The sequence below is a fragment of the Poromitra crassiceps genome, assembly GCF_964638095.1.
Source record: "Poromitra crassiceps genome assembly, chromosome: 7".
In the NCBI taxonomy this organism is placed as follows: Eukaryota; Metazoa; Chordata; class Actinopteri; order Beryciformes; family Melamphaidae; genus Poromitra; species Poromitra crassiceps.
The window spans coordinates 30,503,846-30,531,653 of NC_139628.1; the positions used below are offsets into that span (position 1 = coordinate 30,503,846).

At 44.5% G+C, this 27,808-nt stretch overlaps 1 protein-coding gene across 1 annotated transcript in view; it reads right to left on the reverse strand.

Moving 5' to 3' along the window:
- The window catches only part of col4a5 (collagen, type IV, alpha 5 (Alport syndrome)), a 95,392-nt gene that overhangs the window by 17,851 nt on the left and 49,733 nt on the right, over positions 1-27,808 (reverse strand). Inside the window, exons 21-40 of the mRNA XM_083639676.1 lie at positions 26,545-26,796; positions 24,686-24,775; positions 23,924-23,994; positions 23,427-23,618; positions 22,693-22,861; positions 20,342-20,434; positions 19,756-19,860; positions 19,567-19,664; positions 19,209-19,359; positions 18,762-18,875; positions 16,297-16,464; positions 15,257-15,346; positions 10,241-10,387; positions 9,739-9,837; positions 9,535-9,624; positions 7,701-7,840; positions 7,124-7,250; positions 6,852-7,031; positions 6,525-6,575; positions 5,672-5,857 (exon numbers count right to left, since the gene is read on the reverse strand). Coding sequence (XP_083495802.1) covers positions 5,672-5,857; positions 6,525-6,575; positions 6,852-7,031; positions 7,124-7,250; positions 7,701-7,840; positions 9,535-9,624; positions 9,739-9,837; positions 10,241-10,387; positions 15,257-15,346; positions 16,297-16,464; positions 18,762-18,875; positions 19,209-19,359; positions 19,567-19,664; positions 19,756-19,860; positions 20,342-20,434; positions 22,693-22,861; positions 23,427-23,618; positions 23,924-23,994; positions 24,686-24,775; positions 26,545-26,796 — 2,613 coding nt within the window. The remainder of the gene's footprint in view (positions 1-5,671; positions 5,858-6,524; positions 6,576-6,851; positions 7,032-7,123; positions 7,251-7,700; positions 7,841-9,534; positions 9,625-9,738; positions 9,838-10,240; positions 10,388-15,256; positions 15,347-16,296; positions 16,465-18,761; positions 18,876-19,208; positions 19,360-19,566; positions 19,665-19,755; positions 19,861-20,341; positions 20,435-22,692; positions 22,862-23,426; positions 23,619-23,923; positions 23,995-24,685; positions 24,776-26,544; positions 26,797-27,808) is intronic.

The window sequence follows — 27,808 nt, forward strand, 5'->3', positions numbered from 1 at the left end:
CTTATTGTCATCTTGAGCCCAATATTTACAAAAAAAGATACATTTTAGAGGATGTAATAATGTAGATAATATATATAAAGTAACTTTTGCAGATTGGAGTTCTAGTTATACAAACATTTCTCAGAGGCAGAAATAATCTCATTGGTTGAGTTGTTTTTAAATAACTAAAACTCCAATCTGTGTAACTCCCCCCCCCCACCCCCGTAGAGGTGAGACACAGTAGGTGTATCATGTGAGTATATGTGGAGGTGTGTTTGATGTTTTGAGGTGTGGTGATTCTGCACGACCTGTCCTGTAGGGTGAAGAGAGGGTCAGAAGAGAAGCATTAGGTTGGATTAGCCTTCCCCATTAACCTGAACCTTGTTAACATCCCCACTCATTCTCACACTCTCATCACTTAAAGCAAAAATACTACAACAGAGGGTTTTCAAAGTGGGAGGCGGGCCTCCCCAGGGAAGCTCCAAACAGTTTCAGGGGAGGCTCAGTGAATGGAAGTAATTTTTTTTTGACATTAGTTATCAAAGGGAGATCACATAGAATAGCCTAAATGTGTGTGATTTGGTTAAAGAGACAGTTCAGAGATACAGTAATTTGGGGGGAATTGTATGGTTTTCCCCACTTTCCCAGAGTCAGAAACAAATAAATGCCTAAGTTCAGACAGACTGTATGTATTTGGTGTCGTCTGAACTATGTCAAACAGCAATATCAGGCTATCTTGGCTCAATTGTTGAGTGTCTATGGGATCAAATAACATAATCATGATCCAAAAGGCACCCAGGAATTGAGCGAGGGGGAGCGCCTTTTTTCCAAGCTTTGTCTGAGGGGAGTAGCCTGGTAAACCGCCCGTCACGTGAACTCACATTGCATTTGGTTCTCCGTGACGGTCTGGACCTGCACAGGCAGTTAAGATGATTGGTCGAGCCATGCCGGCTCGACCAATCAGCGGCGGCCGTAGGCGGGCTCTGGCTCGTCTGGGCAAGTAGTGGGTATATGGTCTTTGTAGTTCTTTTCACTCGTCAACATGGCTGCTGCCGCGGAAGTGACAGGCAGTGAATGAAATTGAATGTAACGTTCCCAATTCTATGTATTAAATTCTAAAAAACGACCCTCAACATTTGGGAAGGCTAAGCCACACAACTAGTTCGTTATAATCTAACTAAATGCTTCGAAGGTGACTTTACGACCGCGAGGACTCAATCAATGAATACCACGGAGATCATCCACAGGCACCTTCCGCGATCTGATTGGTTGAAGTTAACACCCACCAGCGGTGATAGACAGATGGGTCATCCAATCACCTGCCAAGTAGCTTGGACAAAGTGCCCGCCTCCGTCAGCGGGTCTGGTGACTTCAAACCCAGATCGACTGGTTTAGTGAAACCTATGTGGAGCTATACCGTCCATCTGGCAGCGTCAGGTTATGAGGGGAGGCCCACACTCTCAGACTTTGAAAACCCCTGTACTACATAACTACAACATTAAACATTATGTCCCATTACTGAAATCAAGAGACCGGGGTTGGGATCAATTCATTTCTTAATTCAGTCAATTCAGGAAGTGGATTGTCTCTGAAATTCTCGCAAATGTTTTAACCATAAACCAAACTATCTAGACAGTATTCAGGATGAAGAAGTCATTATGAATTTCAGTCTCAATGCACATTTTGAACGTTCAACACTGCACATTTAAACACGGTTTAAACGTCACCATCCGTTTTCTCCCAAAATACAGTAATTCCCCGCAAATCCCATCGAAGAGCATGTATCACAAGACAAGACAAACACATTAAAACCATCAAACCGCTGGAGTCTAACCTGCTGGACCTAGGCTTCCCACAATTCCCGGGTATAGCGGGGCCGCGGTTGACGGCACGGGGCAAAAAAGAAGAAAAGGGTTTAGACAGAAGCGAGAGTTGGCACAGCGACTAACATCTACTAAGACTTTGGTATTATAATATAGCAAGGAGGTATTATTCAAAATGTCTAATGGACAAATTAGTTAAGATAACTGTAACTTCAAACCTTCCATTCCACAGAGGAATTTGTTTATCGTTTATTTTAATTTGTAGATTAAAGCCATGTTTAAAATGTATCCACTCATAGGAATGTAAGGTGGATAAAAGCATCCAGCAAATGGCATTATGCCGATTTATTCGATATAAAATCAAAGCTATGATACCATTAATCTTGGAAACGATTAAATATTAAGCTCAAGTAAGTCAGTTATATTAACCCATTGATACCTGATGCAGCATTTGTGTGTATATCCCTCATTTGTGTGCGTATCCCTTTAAGACCGCGAACCGCACAAATGCTGCATCAGGTATCAATGGGTTAAAGCATCAAGTAATTGCTATGTTTGAATTATGCTCTAAAACAATTTGAATCCAAAAAGGACAACCTGTTACATTTCAGTAAATTCAACACAATTAGTGACAAATACTAAAACTAATGTTTCTGGTGAGTTAGTTACGGTGGGTTATTTGTGTTTTACACTAAACGCTTAACACATTGTGAATTGAAAATAATCTTTGACCTAGACGTGATATTACCAACATGCTGATTGTGCCAGTTAACTAACTGTCAGTCTCAGAAATTGCAAGTGTTATTTCTCATTAATATTAAGAATCTGAAGAAAGTGCTTACTTTTTAAGGGTGCACTACACTACCATCTGTGTGCAGGAAAAGTGAGAAAGTATAGTGGTTAGGATGAGAGAGGAAGTACAGGCAGAAAACATAGTGATTTCCCAGTTTTGTTCAGAGTGGAATCACACATAAAAAAAACCTTGAGCTGAGAGAAGTTAAAGGTTAAAGGTCAAGTCAGTGGGAAGTGGACTGGAAGGAACGTGCAGTAGAGGCCTGCGCGCCGTTCATCTGACCTGGGGGACCTGTGGAGGCCGGACACGCACGAGTCATCACGCCAAGGGGGCGGGGCCGCACCGCAGTGGGTGGGGCCAAGCCACAGGAAACACGGAGTAAAACGTCATACATGTCACACAATGTCATGAGTGTTTTTTCTAGCCTTGCACAGTGCCGGCGTGTGGTCAGTGTTCACAGATAACAAAATAAAGTCAAATAATGTAATAGAAATCCTATACCAATAAAAGTGATATACCGAAACCTGTGAGAAGAGTGCGCACAATTAACCTGCAAAATATTGTGTGCACTTCTCTCTCACAGGTTTTGGTATTGTGAAGGACTTTTATTTTGAAGGGCTCGGTAAACTGTACATACAGCAGCGTAGAATTAGCATCAGCATTAGCTTCAGCTCCTAAAAGCTGCATTTCTGGGAAAACTAAAGACTTTATTGTAACTTTGACAGTAAGGTCTACAGGATACTAAGACCTAGGAGGAAGGGTGCAAGTGCTAGGTAGGTCACTTTCTATTGATGCCTTTGGGGCGCTGTAATAGCACATATAAATCAATGCCAGCTAGTGTCCCTTTGGGGCTAGCGTATTGCTAAATACCAACCAAATAGGCCCTTTTCACATCGTCATGATAACAGTTTCATGTTGAAGTATTACCGTCGAAACATGTCAGGTAGGAACAAAAACCTGTGTCTGATATAGAAGAAAACCTAACGATCTAAGTAAAGTATAGACACTATGAACCTTTTTGGATTAGTTTCATGTTGAGAAACCGGTACATTACAACTTTCTTTTTGCGACTTATTGACTCACAAACAGACAACAAAAAGAAAAAGTGCTAATGGTACTAGCACTAGATGCAAGACTCCCAAGTGAACGAGGAGAAACTGAGGCTAAAACTCACCAAAGAGGAAACTTTAGGTGAAGAACTTGTCACCTGTCTCTAGTTTAGATCCAGGAGTCAATGAAAACACATCAGCAAGTCTTTGTACTTCACTAGTGTTACCATGACGATGTGAAAAGGGCCTAATCTATAGTCAGTTAATTGGCTAAGATGAAGTAACCACTTTCATCGGACTTGAGGTGTTCTGTCTCTGTAGTCCACTTGTTCCAGCACTGTGCTAGGTGTGTGTGTGTGTGTGTGTGTGTGTGTGTGTGTGTGTGTGTGTGTGTGTGTGTGTGTGTTGGGACAGACAGTGCCCATGCAGATGACTGATCGGTGGGACATGTAACAGACTCGGGACAGCAGAGCCAGAGACAGACAACACAGCCCTCTCAACTAGACAGTGGGGCCATTGTTGTTTGGTGACAGTAGGGTTTATTCATCAAAATGTGACAAATCAGTATGATAATATCCTGTTTTGTTCCTTTTGTTTGATGTTTTATTCATTATTTTATGCATCTTCTCACTCTCCTCCTGCTTTCAGGTGTTTCATTATTCATAGAGGAGCTTCTCGATCAGCTCTCAGATGTATCTCAATCGACCCAATGCACCAAAACTGATATGATCTGGTATTGATTCGTCGTGAACCACCTTTAAAACCCAGTTGAGACTTTTGGTTGGTTTGTCTCTGGCTCGACTGTTTCACACCAACGTTGCACTGAAAATGATCTGACAAGACCACAGAACACAGGACAGACACTTGTTTCACTGTGAAGACACACACTGCAGTGCTGTGGAGAGATGGAGAGATGTTACAGGGACCAGGAGAAGAGGGGAAAGGGGGTGAGGAGACACCAGGACGGGTGTGGGTGTGAAAGGGACAAAATAAAAATGGATGACGACACAAGACAACGAGAGTGAGAGGAACCCATGCTCTTTGGGGGCGTGGTCAGAACCCCCGGTGAGAGACAGTGATTGGTGCGCGAGGAGCACCCTGGAACTTCCTGGTGACTGAGGTGACATGATCAGTGTACTTGACAATGATTGGACGGCGTGTGACGGTGCTCAGTGACGTGGATCGCACGGCAGTGCCGATCGATCGGTGCAGCAACAACGTCCCATGCAAATCACTCAATGAGATGAAGCATTCACATGTAAAGTGCAGTTGGTACGCTGCTGTTTGCTGTCTGGTTTTTCTCTGGCTGTGTGTGTGTGTGTGTGTGTGTGTGTGTGTGTGTGTGTGCCTTTACAATTTTGACAGGATGAGAGATATTCAGAACTGATTGAACTCAATTCACACTCAATCATCAACACCATCTAGACTAGAACTAAAGTTTTTGTTCTGTAGCTTCAAAACCTTCTACTCCATTTTGAAAGTTATTCTAGGGTAATATAGTATCTGCAAATTCAAAGTGGCAAAAATAAATAAATTCTACAGCTTCTTGTTTGTTTTAAGCTACTTGGAGTACCACATGGGTGGAGTTGATAGCATTAGGAGGACCATTTAGATGATTTCAGGGAAGCTTTCAAAACAAACCTTAAAGAGTCACTAAGCCCCAAAGCAAAAGCTACTGAAGTGGCCTGCTATTGTCACCTTCTACAGAGTATAACAGCTGGTGACATCACCTGGCACCAAAGAGCAGCCTATAGCAGAAGGCCAGTTAAACAGTATGCTTTTTACCATTAAATGTCAGACTGTACACAGATTTGGGGTTGGAGTTTTCTCACATTAACTGGAATGTCTCAGACGATAAACCCCACCCATCTGTCAGTCTACGTAGAGTAAAACAAACCCTAAGAATTTATTTGATACTATGATTTGATCTACGTAGGTCTGACTGAATCCATCAGAAAACCAGGCAGCAACTTGAGGCAGGATACGGAGTGATGACAGTGCCTCTACAGTATATCAGAGACCCCTACCTCCTCTTCCAGGCGGTCCTGGGGCTCCTTGGCCTCCTTTGGGGCCCTGATGACCCACTCCGGAGGGTCCGGGGGGTCCGATGTTGCCTGACGGGCCGGGGAGGCCGGGGAAGCCAGCCTCTCCCTTGGAACCTGGGAAACCAGGCCCGCCAGGCGAGCCGTGAAGACCTGGGTCTCCCTTAGAACCTTGACCGGATATGAGAGGGACAAGTGAAGTTATGAGAAAACAAGCTTGAAAATGGCGTTCGAGAGGTCACAGTGACCTTGACCTTTGACCACCAAAATCTAATCAGATCATCCTTGAGTCTAAGTCGATGTTTGAGGCAAATTTGATTAAATTCCCGTCAAGGCGTTCCTCAGATATCGCGTTAACAAACATCGTACGGACGGGCGGACGGACAACCCGGATCCATAATGCCTCCGGCCTGGCTATCGCCGGCGGAGGCATAATAACAATTGAATCACTACAAACAAAACAAGACAGAACAGTTCTTCGTTCAAAGCTTTGTTCCAAAATGACATGTCTAGCATGAGAAACAAGTCACAAAAAGCTAGTATGAAATTAAGCATTTTTGAATGACTGGACCGGCAATTTTTTTTTCTCCAAAATGGATATAGACAGTTTTAACTTGACAACATAAACATCCTAATTTGCCCCTAGATTACTTCCTGTTGCAGTGTTTGTTAATACAATATAATACAATACAATAGCTGAAAGGAAAAGCAATTCTGTGAACCGTCTATATAGCGTTTTGAAAATTAACCTGTCATTCCTCATGACTACGACTGATGATATCTGTGTGTGTGTTTGTGTGCGTGCATGCACGTGCTTGCGTAGCGGTTGGTAACTGACCTGGCAAACCTGGGAGACCAGGGGTACCGGGACTGCTGAAACCAGGCAGACCTGGAGTAGAAATCATAGGAAATGCTTTGTTTAGAAAAAATAAACAGACTCACACAGCATACATTTCAGTATATAGCAGTAATCAATAAAGGATTGGTAAAAAAAAAAAAAAAAAGATAGTATCTGATAAAAATCCAGACCCTTGGTAGGAAGAAGATGGAACCAAGTTTAAATGATATGGTTTAAGATACAACAACATCCACCACATTGTTGTGTCGACTTCTGAATCTAATAACAAACATTCCCCCAGGCAGCATGACCACCAGCCACACTCACCTGGATCTCCTTTGATTCCGGCCGGTCCAGGGATCCCGTCACGTCCGGCCTGACCCTTGTCTCCTGGGAACCCTGGCCCTCCGGTGCGGCCGGACTCTCCTGGTCGACCGGGTGCTCCGTTGAGCCCTGGGCCTCCGGGACCGCCATCCAAACCTTTGGGTCCGGGAATACCAGGAGTACCTGACAAAGCAGATACACCGTCAGTCACCAAACTGTGGTCACACCGGTTCGGCTGTTTACTCCGGGTCTTCGCTGCAGCCGGACACGCCTACCTTGGAATCCCGGGAGGCCGGGGTCACCCTTGGCACCGGGTCCTCCTTGGAAACCTGGGGATCCGGGCAATCCAGGAGTTCCCTTCTGTCCTGGACCTCCTGAGAACCCTGGCTGGCCTGGGTCACCCTGGGGAAGAGAGAGGGAGGAGAGAGAGAGAAGGGGGGACGGAGTTGTAACTTGTCAATAAAACGTTCTCAGTAAAAGTCATCTCTCAAGACAGATTTTTGATTTGCATGGGAGATTTTTTTTTTTTTTTTTTTTGCAATCTGGCTTCCCAGATTGCAGTAAAAGTGAAAAGTGTGATAAAGTGGATTTGTTACTCTAATCTGTCTTCTCTAGTCCAAAACACTCTGTTAACCTGAACAAACTGTTAGCTAGCTAGCAACGCAACCAATCTTAACGTTAACATTCTTAAGCCAATACTAAAGCCAATACTTTAGTATTGGCTTAAAGCTTAAAGCTTAAAGCTTAAAGCTTAAAGCCAATACTAAAACTAGCTTCCACTAAATGACTTAAGTTAGTTGCAATTTTGGGAAAACTGGAGTGAAGTGAAACGTGGTGAAAGTGTGTTTGCACCTTGGCTCCGGGCAGTCCGGGTGCTCCATGCCCTGCAGAGCCTGGATCACCTTTGGCGCCGGGGAACCCGGGCGCTCCTGGTCCTCCCGGCCCTCCTGACCGACCCGGCGTACCCGGCGTTCCCTTCTGCCCCGATGGTCCTGTGACATCATCAACCACAAGGTTAGTGAGCCAATCCAGCCAAGGACACATGACAGTAAAATGATAGGGAAATACGGATATCTACTTATCAGGTATTGACCAATGAGCCAGTTATCATGGCTAAAAGGCATATATGATACAGTAACCAATGTATACAAGTTTACTTTCATTGTGTTGTTCATAAAAACCATCAGTTAGCATGGCTACAAGGCATCAAATAAAACCGTATTCCAGTTTGATTTGGAATATTTTCCCGAAAACACGAAGAATCACATTTAAATCAACTTTTTTGGGGGGGATGGGCAATTTGTTTTTCTTCAGATAGGACAGTAGGCAGACACAGAGAGAAGGAATGACATGCGGCGAAAGACCGCGGGTCGGATTCGAAACCGGGTCAGCCGTGCGAAGATCCGAGCCTTCGTGGTACATGTGCTACCAGGTGAGCCACAGTTACCAAGGTAACTGTGTCATCTTTAACTCATTGAGTGCCAGCCACTTTTGGAGAACGGACGCTCCCAGTGCCAGAGTTTCAGAGCGTTTTCAGTGATTTCTCGTGGCCCACAGAATATTGTGTGATATTACTATGTAAATACCGAACACGCCCAAAGAACGATGAGACTCTCTTCTATCATCAGCAAAAAAAAGTTTATTGATATCATTTTCCGTTCTTTAGTTATGAGCCGGAGAAGATAGGTTGATTTCACCAAAAAGAGACGTTTCAAACTTACAAGCTGAGATAATTAGCCTTTTGTGAAATTAAGCATTTCAAGCACATGACTGACTCTGAAGCTAATATTTTCTGATGTGAAACCTCAAAAATAATTTCCTTCAATAAAACAGTGAAAACAAAGGAATTTTGTTTGGCAAAATAATATTTTTTAGCTGCAACCAGCAGCGCTGGCCCCTGCGTGCGCTGCTGGTTGCAGCTTCTTGCTGGTCTTGATTTACTGCTGGTGGGCATCAGATATTCTAGCTTGTTTGCCAATCCTGTCCTGCTGTCTGGGTAGGTGTTTTATGCTGCCCTGCGTGCCCCCCCCCCCCTCAACTGCAAACCCCTCCTCCGTGGGTGTGTCTCTGGTGGCTCTGGTGGCTCTCTGCTGAGTTTGCTCTGCACTGAAAAGTGCGCTACATCCAGCTTTTTTACAGCGTTCCGCGTGTATTTGTCAGCGGCTCCCATCGCTTCCAGTTGAGAATAATAACAACTCCACAACTAATCATGCGGATGGGCTATCGCAGCGGACACGGAGGGGCTCAATTGTGGCAGCAGATTGGCTGCTGCAGGCACAGCTAACGTTATGCTTCATGCATATCGATGCATACCGATGCGATTTCCATTTCCCCATGACTTCTTCTCTCTTTTTTCCTCGCCTTTCTCTAATCTGGAGAGCACTGTCACCACCTAATGGGTCCGTAAAATAGCTTTTACACATTCAACATCCACCATACTTTCACAGGAGATGGATCTGGCTTTGATCCACGTCCCACCGTCAAAAAACGCAATTGACGACAATCGTCGTCATTGGCACTCTACGTTAGTATTTGAATTGGCGACGATTGTCGTCATTGGCACTCAATGAGTTAAGAGAACTGAACATTTAACATTTGAAGTTTTCAAAGCCATGTGTGTAATAATTGATGCTAGCAGGGTGACAATGCTGCTGGCTGACTAGGGGTTGTGGACGTACAAACCCACCTGGGAATCCCATTTCTCCCATTCCACCCTTCTGTCCTGAGCCTCCAGGACCGCCCGGGCCTCCTGAGTGTCCAGGATCTCCCTTAGGGCCTGGAAACGGAAAAACAGAAACCGCATGTTTGAGCTCTGTGCGTGTGTGTGTGTGTGTGTGTGTGTGTGTGTGTGTGTGTGTGTGTGTGTCTGTGTGTGTGTGTAAAGGCATACCCTGTGGTCCTGGTTGTCCAGGGCGTCCATCAGATCCTGGCAGTCCGTTGTCTCCTGGGAGCCCACCGACACCTTTCGCACCTGATTGACCTGGCCCACCTGTAGACACACACACACACACACACACACACACACACACACACACACACACACACACACACACACACACACACACACACACAGAGAGAGAGAGAAAATCATTAATTCTGACCATCTACCTTTATATTCAAACTTCTTGAAACTGCACTGCAATAATGGTATTAATATCTCGCTTCTCAGTATTAATACACAGTGTATATAAAGAAGGCACAAAACATAATCACAATGAAAAACAATATTGTTTCTTTAAATAATTTAGTAATTTTTACAAAAAATATTTGTAGTTTGGAAAGAGTTGTAGCTGGAAACAGGGAAAATAATAACACAGTGAATAATCATGTTTAAGACTTTAATACAACATTAAACCACTTGTTTGTGATGCAGCGATGGCGTTCAGAGGTACCTGGCATTCCTGCTTCTCCCTTGCCTCCCTTCACGGCATGTTGTTCTTGCGCGGTCCCCGGAGGGCCCTGGACGCCCGAGTCGCCTCTCTCTCCCTTGCCACCGGGGCCGCCAGGACCCCCATCTCTGCCTGGGAAACCTGAATCACCTGAAGGAGAGGAGAGAGAGAGGTGTTGTAAAATACTCTAAACACACACTTGTGACTGCATCACAGTATTACTCAGCGCTGTTCTCTCTATGTCTGTTCTCTCTTTGTTCAACTCTTTGTCTGCGTCCAGAGCGGAGAGAGACCGGAAACAGTCATTCCGCCATGACAGTCTGCCCGCATCTCTGAATAACGTTACTTTAGAGCCACAATATTGTTATAATATCAACAGCTAGCCAACAGATATAAAAGCTGGTGGGCTTTATGGAAAGAGCGCGACACGACCTGGTTAACAGTTATATCAAATTGGTCATTCAGTGTCGTTTTATGCCCACGTAGCTAACGTAGCTAACAGCTAACTAACGACAGAGGCTAACGCGAGCTAAAACTATATTTTTTGGCAGAGGAATGATTTGGCTTTTTGCGATCAATAAATGATTGAAATGTTTGTTGCTGTGTGTTTATTTTATGAAACCTCGCCAGCTATATGTAGTAACCGTTTGATTAAAGTAATAAACCCCAAGAGATTTTACAACGGCTGTTCTAAGTCAGTGTAAAACACGGCCTGTTGGGGTTTATTGCTTAAATATTGGGTACGTACTGGATATTGTCGAGAGTTTGACTCATGGATGGAAAATAATCTTTTTGACGCTTTCTTAACCCTGTGCTTTAATCCAGTGTTTAAACAAGTTACAAATGTATAAATAGCATTTACAGCAGGGGTGTCCCCTACCCAATAGGTAGATTGTGATCTAATGTACCTATAGACCCTTTTACAGTGGACGTCACAGGGTTAGTTGGTATCCAAAACTCTGCGGAACTCAAGCTGAAACGAGAGAGATCCCTGGAATACAGGAAAAAGACGTCTTGTGCCGTAGTATGCGTATAGACGCTGGACATTCCCACTAGGAATATGACGATGTGCGCCACTGCAACTTTGGCAATGTTTTGGATCCTAGACCCATCCTGACAGTGAGTACGGGTCAGGAAACCTCACCGCATTGAAAGAGTTTGCTTACTGTATTTGTGTAAGGTAACTGTCTGTTGCTGGCGAAGCTTTAAAATACGTGGAGGAGGCGTCGGGATCTTCCATATTTCTATGACAGCTGAACCGCTAGTTGTACATTTCTGCAACGAGTTCGGCTCCGCCCACAAAATACGTAATCGCTGTTTACAAACAGCGAAAGGGTCTATAAACCAAGCAATGTCAAGTATAGGGACCAGAGGAGGTTTTTCCAGTGAGGGATAGGAGGATGGTCCTCCTCTATTAGATTGGGGATTTTATATTAAAAAAAATATTATATATATATATATATATATATTTTTTTTCATTTTTCTTTTTTTTTTAAATAATAAAATATCAATCAAATGTGTTTTTTCTTATGTGCAGACGCTCATTTTTTCATTCATTATATTCTTATATGCTTAAAATGCTTCAACAACAGTGACCTGAACTGATGGAAAGGAGAGCTCCATGCAAAGAGTCACTCTGGCCCTGGTCCCAGCATGGAGTAGGCAGATAAAAAAACATTCGCCCTGTGGGCGTTTATTTATTTGGTAATTTATCTAATGAAAAATATGATTGGTTGAAAAACACTTGCAATTCACAGAAAACACGTGAGAGTGATGTGTTTTCCAACCAATAAGATTGAGCTGGAAGGGAACACGCCCTTAGCCAGATGAAACCAGGTGAAATCTAATTGGTTGTTGGTTCGATAGATTGCTGACATTGATTGACATTTGTATTGTCCACTGCCTGGTCTCTCAAGCTGAATCAAAGTAGGAAGTGAAATCCACTGCCTGTGATGACCTGACAGGAAGGATTTACGACTTTTACTGAGACAGTAGCAGCATATTATATTTACCCCTTATTTTTATTTACTTTTTTATCAATCAGTAAGTGTTCACAAGCCAGACAGTCGTTGTATTGGATTACACCCAAAACGAGTTTCGAGTTGCGGGAGCCTTGCGGTGCGCTGCGCGGTACTGGGCTTTTTGCAATGTCAGAAAACTGGAATATTTGCAACGTCTCGACTGCAGCGTTTCCACTACAAACAGCATGGATATTCAAGTAAGTCAATTGATTTCAAGTTATCCGAGCCTTCTATTAAATTCGGCGTGGAAATGGTTCACCGAGCAGCGCTATTTTTGTCGTATTGAAGTTTCATCCTGTAATTTTTTATACTAAAACCCGCAACCTTAAATTCACACATTTTTTTACTGAATTTGGCCTGTAAATCGATGGCTGACAGCGAGCTCAATTTTAAAGCTTGAGTGGTGATCTTTATATCATATGAAAGTAGAAGAAATAAGGAATCGATTGGGATGAAGCATGTCAACCTAGGATGTCGGGAAGGGGGGGTAAATAACGCTCCAAAGTTGATGAATTGGAATGTAACTAAACGAGTAGTGCAGCACTGTGCAGGGGAAGACACACTCTCGTTCCAGATGCAATAAAGTGTAATTTAACGCTATTTGACAACAGTTTCGGCCATAGACTTTGTCAAGTATCATACAAACAGTGCAAGACAGCCATTATAAAGACAGGTGGGCTGATTGAATGGACAACACCTGTCTTGTGAAAGCACACCTGAGTGTGAGACATCATAGGATCAGTCATGCAGTAATAGGCTACATTTTCGGTACTGGCGCAGATTAATCAAAACATTGATGCCACAGGTAGGCTGTATACCATAATATATCATGAATCTATGTGAATAAATAGATTTATATAAATAGTAATCACAGCCTAATGCATAGAGATAAATCCTGAAACCTTCTCGCAACAGTTCTAGCCTAAGCCAGTGGTTTTCAAAGTGGGGTCCCCAGCAAAAAGGGGGGATAATCTATTTTCACTATAATTCCATGCCATCCATAAGTAACACAATCTAAGATAGTGTAGAAGTGAGTAACTAGGCTAATTATAACCATAACAGCACAAATAATTGACAAAAATCTCGAAATAAATATACAGTATTTACTCTGAGAAATGAAATAATGAGAAAAGGAACAATTATTGATGGTTAAAACTGAATAATGACATCACAACAGTCTAATCCTAATGCTAATTTAAAATGAGATTTGGGCGTTTTGGGCAAAAGAGAAAAAAAAAACGCCCAAATGTTTGCAAAGCTACCTCCCCTGTTACCAATCTCACCAGCTGCCACTGAGGGAGACGCAGTCCATGCAGGTATGTCATGTCCTTTTGTCCGCTCACATAATTGCAGTGTGAAAGCAAACCTACTGTAACTGGACCAAATGGATACAATGTAACAAAAACATGAATTTGGTTCAGACTTTTAGGTGTTTGTTTGTTTGTCTGTCTGTCAGCAGGATAGCTCAAAATGTTATGAACGGGTTTGCACAAAACTTGGCAGAAAGGTTGGTGATCATGGCCCAACTTAGAAGTGATGAAGTTTCCATGCCCACTGGCCAAAAGGAGGCGTGGTAATGGGCGTGTTCAATCACAAAAGACGCCTAACTTCCACATGGATTCACGTAACACCACAAAACGTTGTACAAAGGTTGGTCTTGGGCAGGGGCGGACTGGGATCATAATTCAGGCCGGGCATCAGATACCAAGCAGGCCGGGCCGATACGGGCCGACGTGCGTGCCGGCGTCCGAAGGGCGGCGGCGAGAGATTTGGGCCATTTAAAGCCAGATTTGGGCCGTTTGAAGCCCAATTTGGGTCATTTGAAGCCAGATTTGGGCCGTTTGAAGCCCAATTTGGGCCGTTTGAAGCCAGATTTGGGCCGTTTGAAGCCCAATTTGGGCCGAGTCTAATTTTACAATGAGATGCACCCACTTTAACCCTGAATAAAGTAATAAAACCACTAGTAAACCAGTAGGCGGCGCCTGGCCTGCTGTTCAGTGAGTGGCCTGACTGCGGACACCAATTTTTTTTTTTATTATTATTATTATTATTTTTTTTTTTTCAGGCCAGGCCAGGCCAGGCCACCGGGCATTTGCCCGACGTGCCCGATTATGCAGTCCGTGCCTGGTCTTGGGCCAAGGATGAACTAATTAACCTTCCACGCCCACTGGCCAAAAGGAGGTGTGGCAATGAGGGTAACATGCAGTGGCGGAGGTATGCACTCTACTGAGCGCCCTCTAGTTGTTATTAAAGATCATTTCTGCAATAACTTTACTGCACCTATGGATGTGTTTACAATAGGGATGTCAATTTTCGGTTAATTTCACTTTCGATTAACCGACGCTAATAATCGATTAACCTATCGGTTAATTCATAATTTTTTAATATAATTTTTTTTTTTTTTTTTTTGTCTATTTACTCAATGAACTCATGCCCAAACAAGGCGTGTCTATTTAGATGCTGAAATGTTAATGCTTTTTGTGTTAGAATTTCTAACACAAAAAGCATTAACAAGCATTAACAAAAAGCATCAACATTTCAACACAAATTCTTTTTGTGTTAGAATTTGTAACACAAAAAGCATTAACATTTCAGCATCTAAATAGACACGCCTTGTTTGGGCATGAGCTCATTGAGTAAATAGACCAAAAAAAAATAATAATAATAATAATAATATTAACTGATAGACCGACAGCAATAACCGAACAACGACGTTAGCGACGGTTAATCGATTAACGGTTAACCGTTGACATCCCTAGTTTACAACGTTAACGGAGCGACATCCCTGATTGGCCGGTTACGCTGTCAACTACGAGGCAGGTCCCTGATTGGCCAGTGCACTTTATCATTTCTGGAAATTGCTGGGGGTGGGAGGCAGGAGGCCAGACTGATCCGCAGAACCAAACAGAATGTGAGGTCACGTACGTGATCAGGGTGATTTACCAGGCTAGCCTACTGTATCTTTAGCACATTATGTTGTATGTGATTGCGTGTATACCTTTAGGTCCTGGGAAGCCGGGTCCTCCAGGTCCCCCAGGTCCTCCACCGGGTCCTGGGGCACCCATGTGTCCCATGTCTCCTTTGGCACCTGTAGCCAGTGACACAGAGGAGATGATGTTAAGACGTACTCTGATTGGCTAAAAGGCAATAGAGTCACATTTAACATAAGAGAGCACAAATAGAAGAAGACACAACAGAAAATATTGCAGTCATTCATAATATAGCTACATGTAGTTAGCCAGTCAGTCAGTCAGTCACTTACTGAGTTAGCTAGCAAGCAGTCAGTTAGCTAGACAGCCAACTCTAGCCAGTCAGCCACCAGCCACAGATAGCCTAGTTAGTGCATGAATTAACTAGCCAGCCATTCAGCTAGCCAGTGACCTAAATACTTAGTCAGTTAACGTTAGCCAGCGAGCTAGTCACATAGACAATTAGTCAGACGCCAGCTAGCGAATCAGCTAGCGGTATGAACCAGCTTGCCAAGTCACATAAACACTAATTTAGTCAGTTAGCCTTAACTTAGGTAGTTAGGCAGTTAGCCAGTCAGCTAGCTAACCTGTCACCTACTGTAACCAGTGAGTCAGTTAGCCCAGGGGTTCCCAACCTTTTTTGTGCCAAGGACCGGTAGATACATGGAAAAAAACCCGCGGACCGGTTGTCAATTTTAATGGTTTTAGTTACATATATATTTACTCACCAGGTGGCAACAAAGGGTAAATAACAGCCTTTTGTGTTGTACTGTATGTAGCCTATACAGTATTTATGTTTGTTTTAACTACAAACATAAATAAACGTCATCTTGAAACTATGTTTCAACTACCACACACAGCCTATAGCCTATGTTTATTATTATTATTATTAATAATATTTTTTTTATATATTTTTTGGGACCGGCTCGCGGCCCGGTACCAAATGCGTTGCGGCCCGGGAACCGGGACCACTGAGTTAGCCAACCAGCTAGCTAGCTAGCCTGTCACCTAGCCAGTTAGTCAGTGTGTCAGCCAGTCATGACTCTGTAATTTAAGGATGATATTTCACCTTGCAGTCCAGGCTGACCATCCCGTCCTGATCCTCCGTGGGCTCCTGGTGGTCCCATCGCTCCTGGGGAACCCGGGAAGCCGGGGCTGCCTCTGTCTCCTGGCAGACCTGGGATGTCCAGACCTGGCTGACCGGGCTCTCCCTTCTCTCCATTTCCACCTGGGAATCCTACATTGTTGTGGGAGAGCGAGAGAGATAGAAATTAGCCTCTGGAGACGGGAATGTTGTCTTGGAACACCACATTTACAGGAAAAAACGGACTCTGAGATGACACATTTACTGTGCATTTTAACCTAATAATCGCAACGTAATCAACACTATCATTTGCGATATCTGTCCCGTTAAAATACCATGACCACAGCAGTGTTGGGGGGTACGATACCTTTCTCGCCTTGGCATCAGGACCGCAGGTAAGGAAGAGGCGTGTTTTCAAAGCCAAGATGGCGGAGCGGAGCGTTGGATTAAGCCGCAGATGAGATGAGGGAACGAGGCACAGCGCATTAATGAATGCATTGAGCTGAACACTGAATGTGTTCAGCAGCAACAAAGCAATGGCTGATGCAAACCGAGAGATGTAGTTTGTATCTCAGTAGACACGAGTTAGTTTGCTCATGGCTGATGCAAACAGGAAGACATCTGTATCTCAGCTGGACACGAGTTAGTGTGTGGTTTGTGTGGCATTCAGGGAAAGAGCCGTGAGAGGTTACAGTGGTGACTGAGGCCTTGTGAGAAGACTTGGACGTAAGCTGCTCTGTATTTAATGCAATATTACGCTTACTTTTAACATGGGGGTTAATATTAACAGCTGGGGCGAGTTTGAAGCGTTCAGATTTTTTGACTGAGGCCCGCCTGAAAACTGACATGAGCACTTTGGTGAACAGAATCCTGCTGCTGCGATTTTCAACTGACTGTCGGTTAGGGTTGGAGTCGACTCCGAAAGAGTCAATTCGGAGATTCTACTAATAAACAGAATCGGAGTAGACAATGTTTCATTTAAATGAATTCACAAGTAATTCATTCAGATTTAGGCCTATCTATACTAATCTGTGTTTGACTGTCTTGGTCTGATTGATTTTAAAGCAAGTACGTGGGGAGAGGGGGTGGAGAAATTCACGGTTCACTGTTGAATGGCAACAGCGCAAAATAGCAACCAGCGTCTTTTCTTTTTTTGGTTGATTTTAATTTGTAATCGGAATCGTTTAGAATCGATTTAGTCAATTCCATTAGTCAGAATGGGAGTTGGAAGCCTACTGTTGGTCCAACGTTTTAGAACATAATTTCACTGAATAGTATTTTATTGATAGAGGGAAATATAGCGAGAGATAGTTCCGGTTTGGGAGGCCGGATCTACTTTTATTTCTTGTCGACAAATGAATGGGAAGTAAAAATCGGAACGCTGCAAAGCCGTCTGAGCTTAGTGATTAGTTTATATTCCGGTGCCCCATGTAAAAACTAAGTGGAATATTTCTTAAAGCAGCTGTGCAAGACAGTGAACTGAAGCGTCGAGTGCAGAGGGTTGTGATGCGGCCGAGAAAGATGTGACTCGAGAGTTTTTCCGGTGGTCTCTCGAAAAGACGAGGAGCAAGTGAGGTGAAGTTCACCCAGATCAAGGTGTGGTTACCGTGGTAACCATGACGCACCTCCAGAGGGACATATTGACATCCCCTCTCTCTCTCACACACACACACACACACACACACACATTCAGACACACCTTGATCACCCACACAAACATATATCAAGCTCCACCGACGTGACTCTGTGCTTTCAAACAACCAAACAAACCCTTAACGTTAACTGTTCATCCAACTTGATCTGGGCTTGGTGACACCCAATCAGAAGCATTGGGGCTTGGTGTGACACCCAATCAGAAGTGTTGGGCTGAGGAGTGACACCCAATCAGAAGCATTGGGTTGAGGAGTGTAACAGTGCAACAATACAGTACAACCAGTCTGAAGACCCAGAACCGAAAGGACATCCAACAAGTGTGTGGTCATGCACAAACTCTCGGGTGACTTTTAGACGACAAAATAATAATAATCGACAAACGTCTGATTTAAAAGGCGCAAAACACAAGAGGTTAAAAACATGCATGCATACGAAAACACAATACAAATACAATAAAATACAAAGTCAAAAATGAGTCAAAAACAATCCTCTTGATCAGCAAACAAAAATTACACTTACGTAATGGAATTATCTCTTTGAAACTGAGGTATGGTGGCAGAAATGGAGGATTTCAAACTATATTAATTATGTTATTCAATCATTTTAATTGATTTAAAATTGGAATTGCCTTCCCATAGCCATCCCTATGTAACGCTATAAAATCAACTGATTTTTAGCCACTTTAAATCTGCCATCAAAGCAGAGGAACTTCAATTCTGCAACAGCTGTAGTGCTTGAAAGTGTTAAGTAGAACTGCTAATGAGGTGTGATAGTGGACTGGAGCCTGTGTACGTTACCTGGTCCTCCCATCAGGCCTGGAGGTCCAGGGGCTCCTCTGGCCCCCTGCGTGCCTTGGCCGAGGCTGCCAGGGGGGCCTCGAGGTCCGTCGCGACCAGGAGTACCAGGTTCACCTGGAGGGGCAGGAGGTTTGGGTCAATAGGTGATCAAGGTGTGTGTGTGTGTGTGTGTGTGTGTGTGTGTGTGTGTTGAGAAAGTGAGAGAGATGGAAGTGAGGAATACGAATACACCCTCTTCACGGGGGCCATTTTGTGTTGAAAAAGGCAGGGTAAACACAGGTGCAAGTTAAAAACTAATGAGGGTTTCCAACTTCCATGAATGTGTCACTCTCTCTCTTCCTCAACTTACCTCATTTGACCCTTGCTCTCTCTACCCTGTAAGTCTCTCTCACGTCTCTGTCACTCTCTGACACACAGCAGCATCCTTAACAGAACCACAGAATATACCTTTAGATCCAGGACCACCGTCAAAGCCGGATCGCCCGGATTGACCGGGGCCGCCGGGGAAACCAGAATCTCCTTTGGCTCCAGGTGAACCTTTACCTCCAGGGAACCCTGGGGAACCCGCAGGACCGGGGAGTCCGAAGCCAGGCTCACCCTGTAACACACACACACACAAGCACGCACACACACAAGCACGCGCACACACACACACACACACACACACACACACACACACACACACACACACACACACACACACACACACACACACAATTGATAAACACCATGATTCCACTCTTATTGAATTAACCTTTTATTGTGAAATGTTGTCCATTGGGTTGCAGGAGTTCTCCGGTCATACCTTGGACCCCGGGTGGCCGGGCCCCCCGGGCCGGCCGTCGACTCCTGGTCTGCCTCCTCCTCCCGATGATCCTGGCTGGCCGGGCGTACCTGGGAATCCTGTAGGAAATCAGGAGGGGACAGGTGAGTGGTGATGGGTGAGGGAGAGGAGGAGCGGGAGGGGGACAGGGGGGAGTGTTTCTGTCTTTACCTTTAGCTCCGGGGGGTCCTGGCAGTCCGATTCCAGAGAGTCCTGGATCACCCTTCCCTCCTGGTAACCCGGGGAACCCGTTCTGTCCGGACTGACCTGGCCCACCTGACCACACACAGCCAATCAGTTCAGTTATATTTATAGCCCCTTATCACAAGCATGTTTCAAAGGGCTTATACTACATCCTATATCTACACACAACATCGGTTACATATATATCATATACATAGTATACTACACATTTTATTGCATTATACATATTACGATACTACACAAACACAGCATACAGCAAACCACTGTTGTTCTCTTGAATGCCCAAGACAAATTTCTCCTAAGGGAGACAATAAAGGCTAATCTAATCTAATATCTTTGGACTGTGGGAGGAAACCCACGCAAATACGGGGAGGACATGCAAACTCCACACAGAAAGGACCGGGGTGGAGATTTGAACCCACAACCTTCTTGCTGTGAAGCGACAGTGCTAGCCACTGAGCCACCGTGCCGCCCAAGACAGATACGCGTGTTGCCTTGGTTACTGGATACCTGGAGACATATGTCCCTTTATTGTAAAATGGTGACATCATACCTGGCTGGCCGGGCAGACCTGGGTCTCCGTCTTGTCCTCTGGGCCCTGGCAAGCCTTTCTCCGCCACCGTCTGGCCGGCCTCGCCTTTAGTTCCTGACAGGGCGAGAATGGAGAGAGGGTGAGGATGAGAAGGATGAGAATGGAGAGAGGGTGAGAATGGAGAGAGGGTGAGAATGAGAATGGAGAGGGTGAGGATGGAGAGAGGGTGAGAATGAGAAGGATGAGAATGGAGAGAGGGTGAGAATGAGAATGGAGAGGGTGAGGATGGAGAGAGGGTGAGAATGGAGAGAGGGTGAGAATGAGAATGGAGAGGGTGAGGATGGAGAGAGGGTGAGAATGGAGAGAGGGTGAGAATGAGAAGGATGAGAATGGAGAGAGGGTGAGAATGGAGAGAGGGTGAGAATGAGAATGGAGAGGGTGAGGATGGAGAGAGGGTGAGAATGGAGAGAGGGTGAGAATGAGAAGGATGAGAATGGAGAGAGGGTGAGAATGGAGAGAGGGTGAGAATGAGAATGGAGAGGGTGAGGATGAGGATGGAGAGAGGGTGAGAATGGAGAGAGGGTGAGAATGAGAATGGAGAGGGTGAGGATGAGGATGGAGAGAGGGTGAGAATGGAGATAGGGTGATAATGAGAATGGAGAGGGTGAGGATGAGGATGGAGAGAGGGTGAGAATGGAGATAGGGTGAGAATGGAGAGACGGTGAGAGGGACAGGGTGAGAATGGAGAGAGGGTGAGGATGAGAATGGAGACAGGGTGAGGATGAGAATGGAGAGGGTGAGGATGGAGAGAGGGTGAGAGAGAGAGGGTAAGAATGGAGAGAGTGTGACAATGGAGAGAGGGCGAGAGAGAGAGATGGTAAGAATGGAGAGAGGGTGAGAGGGAGAGAATGCAGATAGGGTGAGTGGTCAGAGAACCAGTGAGGAAGGAAACTCACGGTGCAAACTAGGGCTGTCAATCTTACTCTATAATCAAATTCAATTTTCATTAGCTTATTATTTTAATATTCGATTTTGAATTAATTTTGAATTCATAAAGTCCCCCCCCCCCCCCCAGTCCGGGTGAAATGTTGTGTCTCTCCTGATTCTAAACATAGATGCATCGCTTGGTTTGACCAAGTAAAACAATTTTTATAAGAATTTTACTAAATGTTGATGGAAAAATTAATGACAGATGAAATCCCTTGGTTTGAAGAGGGCGTGACTTTGGTGCTGCTATGCAATATGATGATGCAGGCTATTAAAAAGAACGGGACATAATGTTTGTAATTAAATCCCTACACACTGAACTTTTAAAATGTAGTTCTAACGTAAGTTCAAGCCAGGAAGACTATAATATGCATTTTACACTTCCTTAATTCACTTTTTATATCTCCACTCTTCAATCTACTCACAAGCTCATAATAAGCTGTCAATTTCCGGGTTTCAATTGAATAATCAGCTGGTTGCCGCCTAGTCTCTCTTAACCAATAGCATAGTGTCACATCACTGCTCTGTCTCATTCAGCCTCTCAACACCGCTGCTGTCAGTCTCGCACCCTCCTCCTCCCCCCTCTCCTCCCGGTCATCGCGGACCTATCCGATTCTTCAGTCGGAAGAGTCTCATCATGATGAGTCTCAGAAGGAGATCACCAGCACCACCAGTATCTAGACTCCACAGGGGGATATATCTGGATGCTGCTCTGGGCTGCTCTGGGCTGCAGCTCTCTCAAGATCTCCCTGCTTTGTCTAACCGCCAAAGACTAATAACAATAGCTTATTCTCATCATTCTTTCTGTAATGCATCATTCACTTTATTGTAATAAATATCATTTTATTCATTCTTTGGTCTCTAGTCTCTCCTGATTGAACCGGTTATGAAATACTGGCAAATGAGAGCACCAGCGAGGGGATTGGATATTTCCTTATATGCCTGCATAACGCTCAGGACCGGAGTGAGCTGTACGTGCAGCGGAGGAGAGCAGCCGGGCAGTGAAGAGATTACATTATATTACATTATATACATACATATACATTAGATTACATGTATATGCATATCAGGATATGATGATCTATTGAAATTCAATAAAAAGTGCTGTCATAATCACAAAGGAGATGCTTGACCATCAGAGTTTCATAGCTCTCTATCCAAATTATAGTATTGTCACTTTGTAACAACATTTAAAAATTGGCGTTTACATGCAAGCCAACGGCATCGCTAGAAAGATTTGTATCAGAAATAAACCCACCACATCGTATCGTGTTTGAATTGAATCGTGAATCTCATATCGCCTATTGAATCGTATCGGGGGATAAGCAGACTGTCCCATTTAGCAAGTAATTTGGAGGATAACAAAATGTATCTAAACTTCTCACCTGGTGAGCCCTGAGATCCGTGTCGCCCTGAGACGCCCTGGATGCCTTTCTCTCCGGGGGGTCCCTGGGCTCCGAAGCCGTGGCCACCCGGGGGACCCCGGTCCCCTGGTTGACCCTGGGGACCAGAGTCACCTGGCGGCCCTCGCTCTCCTTTCACCTGATGTGAGCCCTGGTGGACGGACACACGCACGCACACACACACATACACACACGCACAAGGAGAGGGGAGGAGAGGAGAGGAGAGGAGGAGAGGAGAGGAGAGGAGAGAAGAGAGGAGAGGAGAGGAGAAGAGGGGAGAGGAGAGGAGAGGAGAGGAGAAGAGGGGAGAGGAGAGGAGAAGAGAGGAGAGGAGAGGAGAGGAGAAGAGAGGAGAGGAGAGGAGAAGAGGGGAGAGGAGAGGAGAAGAGAGGAGAGGAGAAGAGGGTAGAGGAGAGGAGAGGAGAGGAGAGGAGAGGAGAGGAGAGGAGAGGAGAGGAGAGGAGAAGAGGGTAGAGGAGAGGAGAAGAGAGGAGAGGAGAAGAGAGGAGAAGAGAAATTAGTTCTGGACACGTGATGGACAGCAGTCTTGAGGTCAATTCATGAATCAACTCCACAGAGGAACTGAAATTGGAAAGGGAATGGGAATTTCTGGAAGTTTAATTTAATTCAATTATATTCTGTGACACACACATTCACACTGCAACTGATTTCAGAGTTTTACGATGCCTACGCAATTATAACTGAGAGAAACCTACACCAGATCCTTTGGGACCGGGTGTTCCGGGCGAGCCGTCACGCCCAGGGCGGCCGTCCAGGCCAGGCAGCCCGGGCGGGCCGGGGAAGCCGGAGTCGCCCTTCTCGCCCCCGCGACCGGGCACTGTGATGGCATCGCCTGGGTCACCCTTCTCTCCTTGGTGTCCCGGGGAACCATGGACACCGGGGGGACCCTGTGGAGGAGAGGAGAGAAGAGGAAGGATGAAGAGCATTTCAAAATAAAATAAAACCATAACAAAGACATGAACCTAAGGAACTACGTTAAAACACAGCCATGAAATACAACTTGAAATACTACAAATTTAACCAAGGATTCACACTTTGACATACAAGCAGTTCTTCTGTGTGGAGCTGGAAGTCAAGTTGAGATAGCACCCAAAATCCTCACGCACAATTCTGTTTCATGGACAGCTGTTTTGGGATACATCACATCCTGTTTGAAAAGTTAGCAGGAAGTAAAAAACCAGGAAGTACTCACAGCAGGGCCGGCACCACCGGGCCCTCCGTTGAACCCTCTTTCTCCTTTGCTACCTGGAGAGCCAGGACTGCCTGGTACAGCACAGGACGGAAGTTATACACTGATAACTGGACAATGTGGATACAATATTTAGTGTTGGGAGAAACTAGGCTTTCTGAAGCTTTGAACCATTTGAACCAATACAGTCATCCCTATGTTCCCTCAGCCCAATTCCTCATGAATTTCCCCACATCCAAATTAGGCCCTATGTTCCCCCAGCATCAGTGAAATGCCTTTTCCCAGGATGACGAAGGCATGACCCGCCCTAGGTTTAGGCATGGGGAGTAATGATTGGTTAAATTTGACACAGGTTCAGTTCACTTATATATATATATATATATATATATATATATATATATATATATATATATATATATATATTTGTATATATTTGTGTATATATATATATGTATGTATATATATATATATATATATATATATATATATGAAAAATGGAAATATTAATATGTACATGTGTATCATATCATATAAACACCTGTTATGCTTTCCAACTAATGGAAAAAAAGAAAATAATAATAATATGGGAATCATGTTGAGTAGAGAGTTCCTTTTTTTTTTCTCTCTTTTTTTTTTAAGAAACCATAACCCAAAAAACTAAAGAAAAAAGGAAGGCGAGTTACACCTGCTGCTCGGCTGGAAGCCTCTGAAGACTATTTACATTTTATATTTTATATTTGAGTAGAGAGTTTAACGTGTTATTACCGGGGAATCCGGGGGTTCCAGGACCTCCCGGGCGTCCGGAGCCGCCAGTGGAGTCGCCGACGCAGTTCACACAGGTGTCACCCTTGTCACCTGGAATAGCACACATAGACATAGATAATGTCAATAAATGATCAACTCTCTGGTCTGTAACTGTCTTAACTATTGATACTATTTATAACATAACATTACATATCTTATACTATACATCACATTTTTACTTCTATATATTTTACACTATATAGTACTGTATGCGTATACATCTGTAAACCATAGGCAACAGGCACTTTATGTACACTTCACACTACATAGCCTATGTATAACAGCCATATTTATTATAATACTTGAACCCATTGCTGTCTAGGCTACTTAGCTTCACTGTGTTCTGATTTGTTCTCTACTTTATTTACAATTTACAATTATTTTGCTCCAACTTCACCATAAAATTCATCATAATGTGTATCTGGCAATAAATCTGATTCAGAATGTTGAAAATCACTAAGACGAATTCCACAAAGGAATACTTTTTTTTAATTATTATTTCAATTAATCTACCTAAATGATTTTCTAGAAACTAGCTAACTGGTATCTGGTTAGAATCATGCTCTTTACATAAACACATCTTAGGGGTCATTTATTAATATGTACCTAGAATCCCTACTAAAACTATGACTTGTACAGTGACTGTCTACGTGATCCAATATGTGTTTCAAAATCTAGTGTCGTTTTGCAACGGTATTCCACACAAAAGCAGTGATGTTAAAAAAAAACATTCCTCAATGGTTACAAAGTAAACAAGACAACTTGGGTCAATAATTTAAGTCATTTCTGAGTCCTGCTTTAGCACATTTTGGGAGACAAGTACCCACACCTGCTGCAGGCAACATGACCATATAAATGAGCCTGATTATCAATTGAACAGGGAAAGTGCATGCAGGTGTGTGTGTGTGTGTGTGTGTGTGTGTCACTGGATAGGTTAGTCATTCTTTTAATTCCTCCTTAGTAGGGATCCTAAACACAGTTTGAGAGCACCGCAGGGATGAGTCCGGAAGTAGCATGGAAGGCGGAATTCCCGGACTTCCTGGATCTTACAGGGAAGAAGTCAATGGGCTTTTAGAATGGGGGTTTCACTTAACAAAAGTTTATGGGAGCGGCAATTTGGGTTAAAGGAGAATTTCGGTTTATTTGAACCTGGAGCCCTCTCCTCACATTAATTATTATCTGACGACTCGCCCAGTGTTCTCCGGTGCGATTTTGAGCCTCCTAGGCGTTGTTGTGAGCTAAATAGTGTCCAAGCCAGTCCTTGAATGGCGCTGCATCGGGGCCAGATGGCAGCGTACTGTTACTCCATGTTTTTACGTGATTTTTAGAAAACACTTCAAAAGTGATTTACGTTTGTGAAGATTATCCTGCTGAACCCAAATTACCACTCCCTTACCACTCCCATAAACATTTGTTAACCACAGACATTATTTTATGCATTTAAGTGAAATCCCCACTCTAAAACCCCCTTGACCTTGCCCCGTAAGATCCAGGAAGTCCGGGACTGCCTTCCCACTACAGAAATACGTCAGCCCTGCGGTACTCTATGAGACCCCTGATTAGCACATTAGCTAAGGTAGCTAGTAGCAGCTAGCGTTAGCATGTTCACAGTAACATCATTGTGTTTGCTGGCTCGTTAGTCTGTTCAGGTTAACTGAGCTGAGTCATAATAACTAAACCAAATCCACCTCATCAGACTATTTACTTTTACTGAGAACATTACTGAATGGATCTGCAGCCACACCACAACAAGCTTCTTCAGGTCGCTCTTTTTTCTAGCCTGGTGGTTATATCCATTATGGTGCCCGGCCCATACTCACCCTTCTGGCCTGACTCTCCCTGGTAGCCCCTCTCTCCCTGCACTCCGGGACGTCCCGTCCCTCCGCCGTCACAGTCCCCTCTCCCGGTGGAGAAGCCCGGAGGTCCGGGGAGCCCAGGGGAACCTGGGGATCCAGCGGTACCGGCCCGCCCCTGGGGTCCCGGCAGGGAGAGGCCTGGAGGACCTTCTTCTCCCTTATGACCTCGCTCTCCTGGGAAGCCGGGAGCACCGGGGCCACCGCCACCTCCACCACCTGAGGAGAGGGAGGGAAAGAGAGAGGGAGGGAAAGAGAGAGGGAGGGAAAGAGAGAGGGAGGGAGAGAGAGAGCGAGGGAGGGAAAGAGAGAGGGAGGGAGAGAGAGAGGGAGGGAGAGAGAGAGCGAGGGAGGGAAAGAGAGAGGGAGAGAAAGAGAGAGGGAGGGAGAGAGAGAGGGAGGGAGGGAAAGAGAGAGGGAGGGAGTAGGAAGGGAGATAGGGAGTGATGGATGGATGAGAGGAGTGGCTGTTATTAAATTCAGTAAATGCAGATGTTCAGAATTTGTTATTTTCTGTGTGCATGCGTGTGTTATGGCTGGGCGATATATCGATATTATATCGATATCGTGATATGAGACTAGATATCTTAGAACGTGATGTGGCATAAGTGTTAGATTTTCCTGGTTTTAAAAGCTGCATTACAGTAAAGTGATGTAATTTTCTTAACATACCAGACTGTTCTATTATTTGCCTTTACCCACTTAGTCATTATATCCACATCACTGATCATTATTTATCAACAAATCTCATTGTGTAAATATTTTGTGAAACCACCAATAGCGCGGATGGTTTTGTGTTTTCCAGCATTTCTAATAAATGTTATTAGCTATCATAATGCAACATTTATATTTGGCGGTATGGCTCTGAGCAGCAGCAGCTTCTGGGAGCTTCCTGCCCTTCCGTGTGTTACATGAAATCCTGAAGAAGAGAGCAGCAGTTTTTTTTTGGCCCGCCACGGATTTGGGGGTAAAAAAAAAAATATTTTGCAGGCCAGGCCACCGGGCAGTTGCCCGACGTGCCCGATTATGCAGTCCGCGCCTGAATGGAGATGTCGGGACTCTTCTATCTACGATTAACGTTAATTTTGTGCAGCTGGTATTCTCTCTCCCCGACTCTATCACACGGGTGTGAGGCATTGCTATCTGAGGATTGATTGCTCCTGATTGGTTGGCTGAATCACCTGGTTGGGGGGTGAGCTCTGATATTTGATCCCTCCCCAGTCACTGGCTT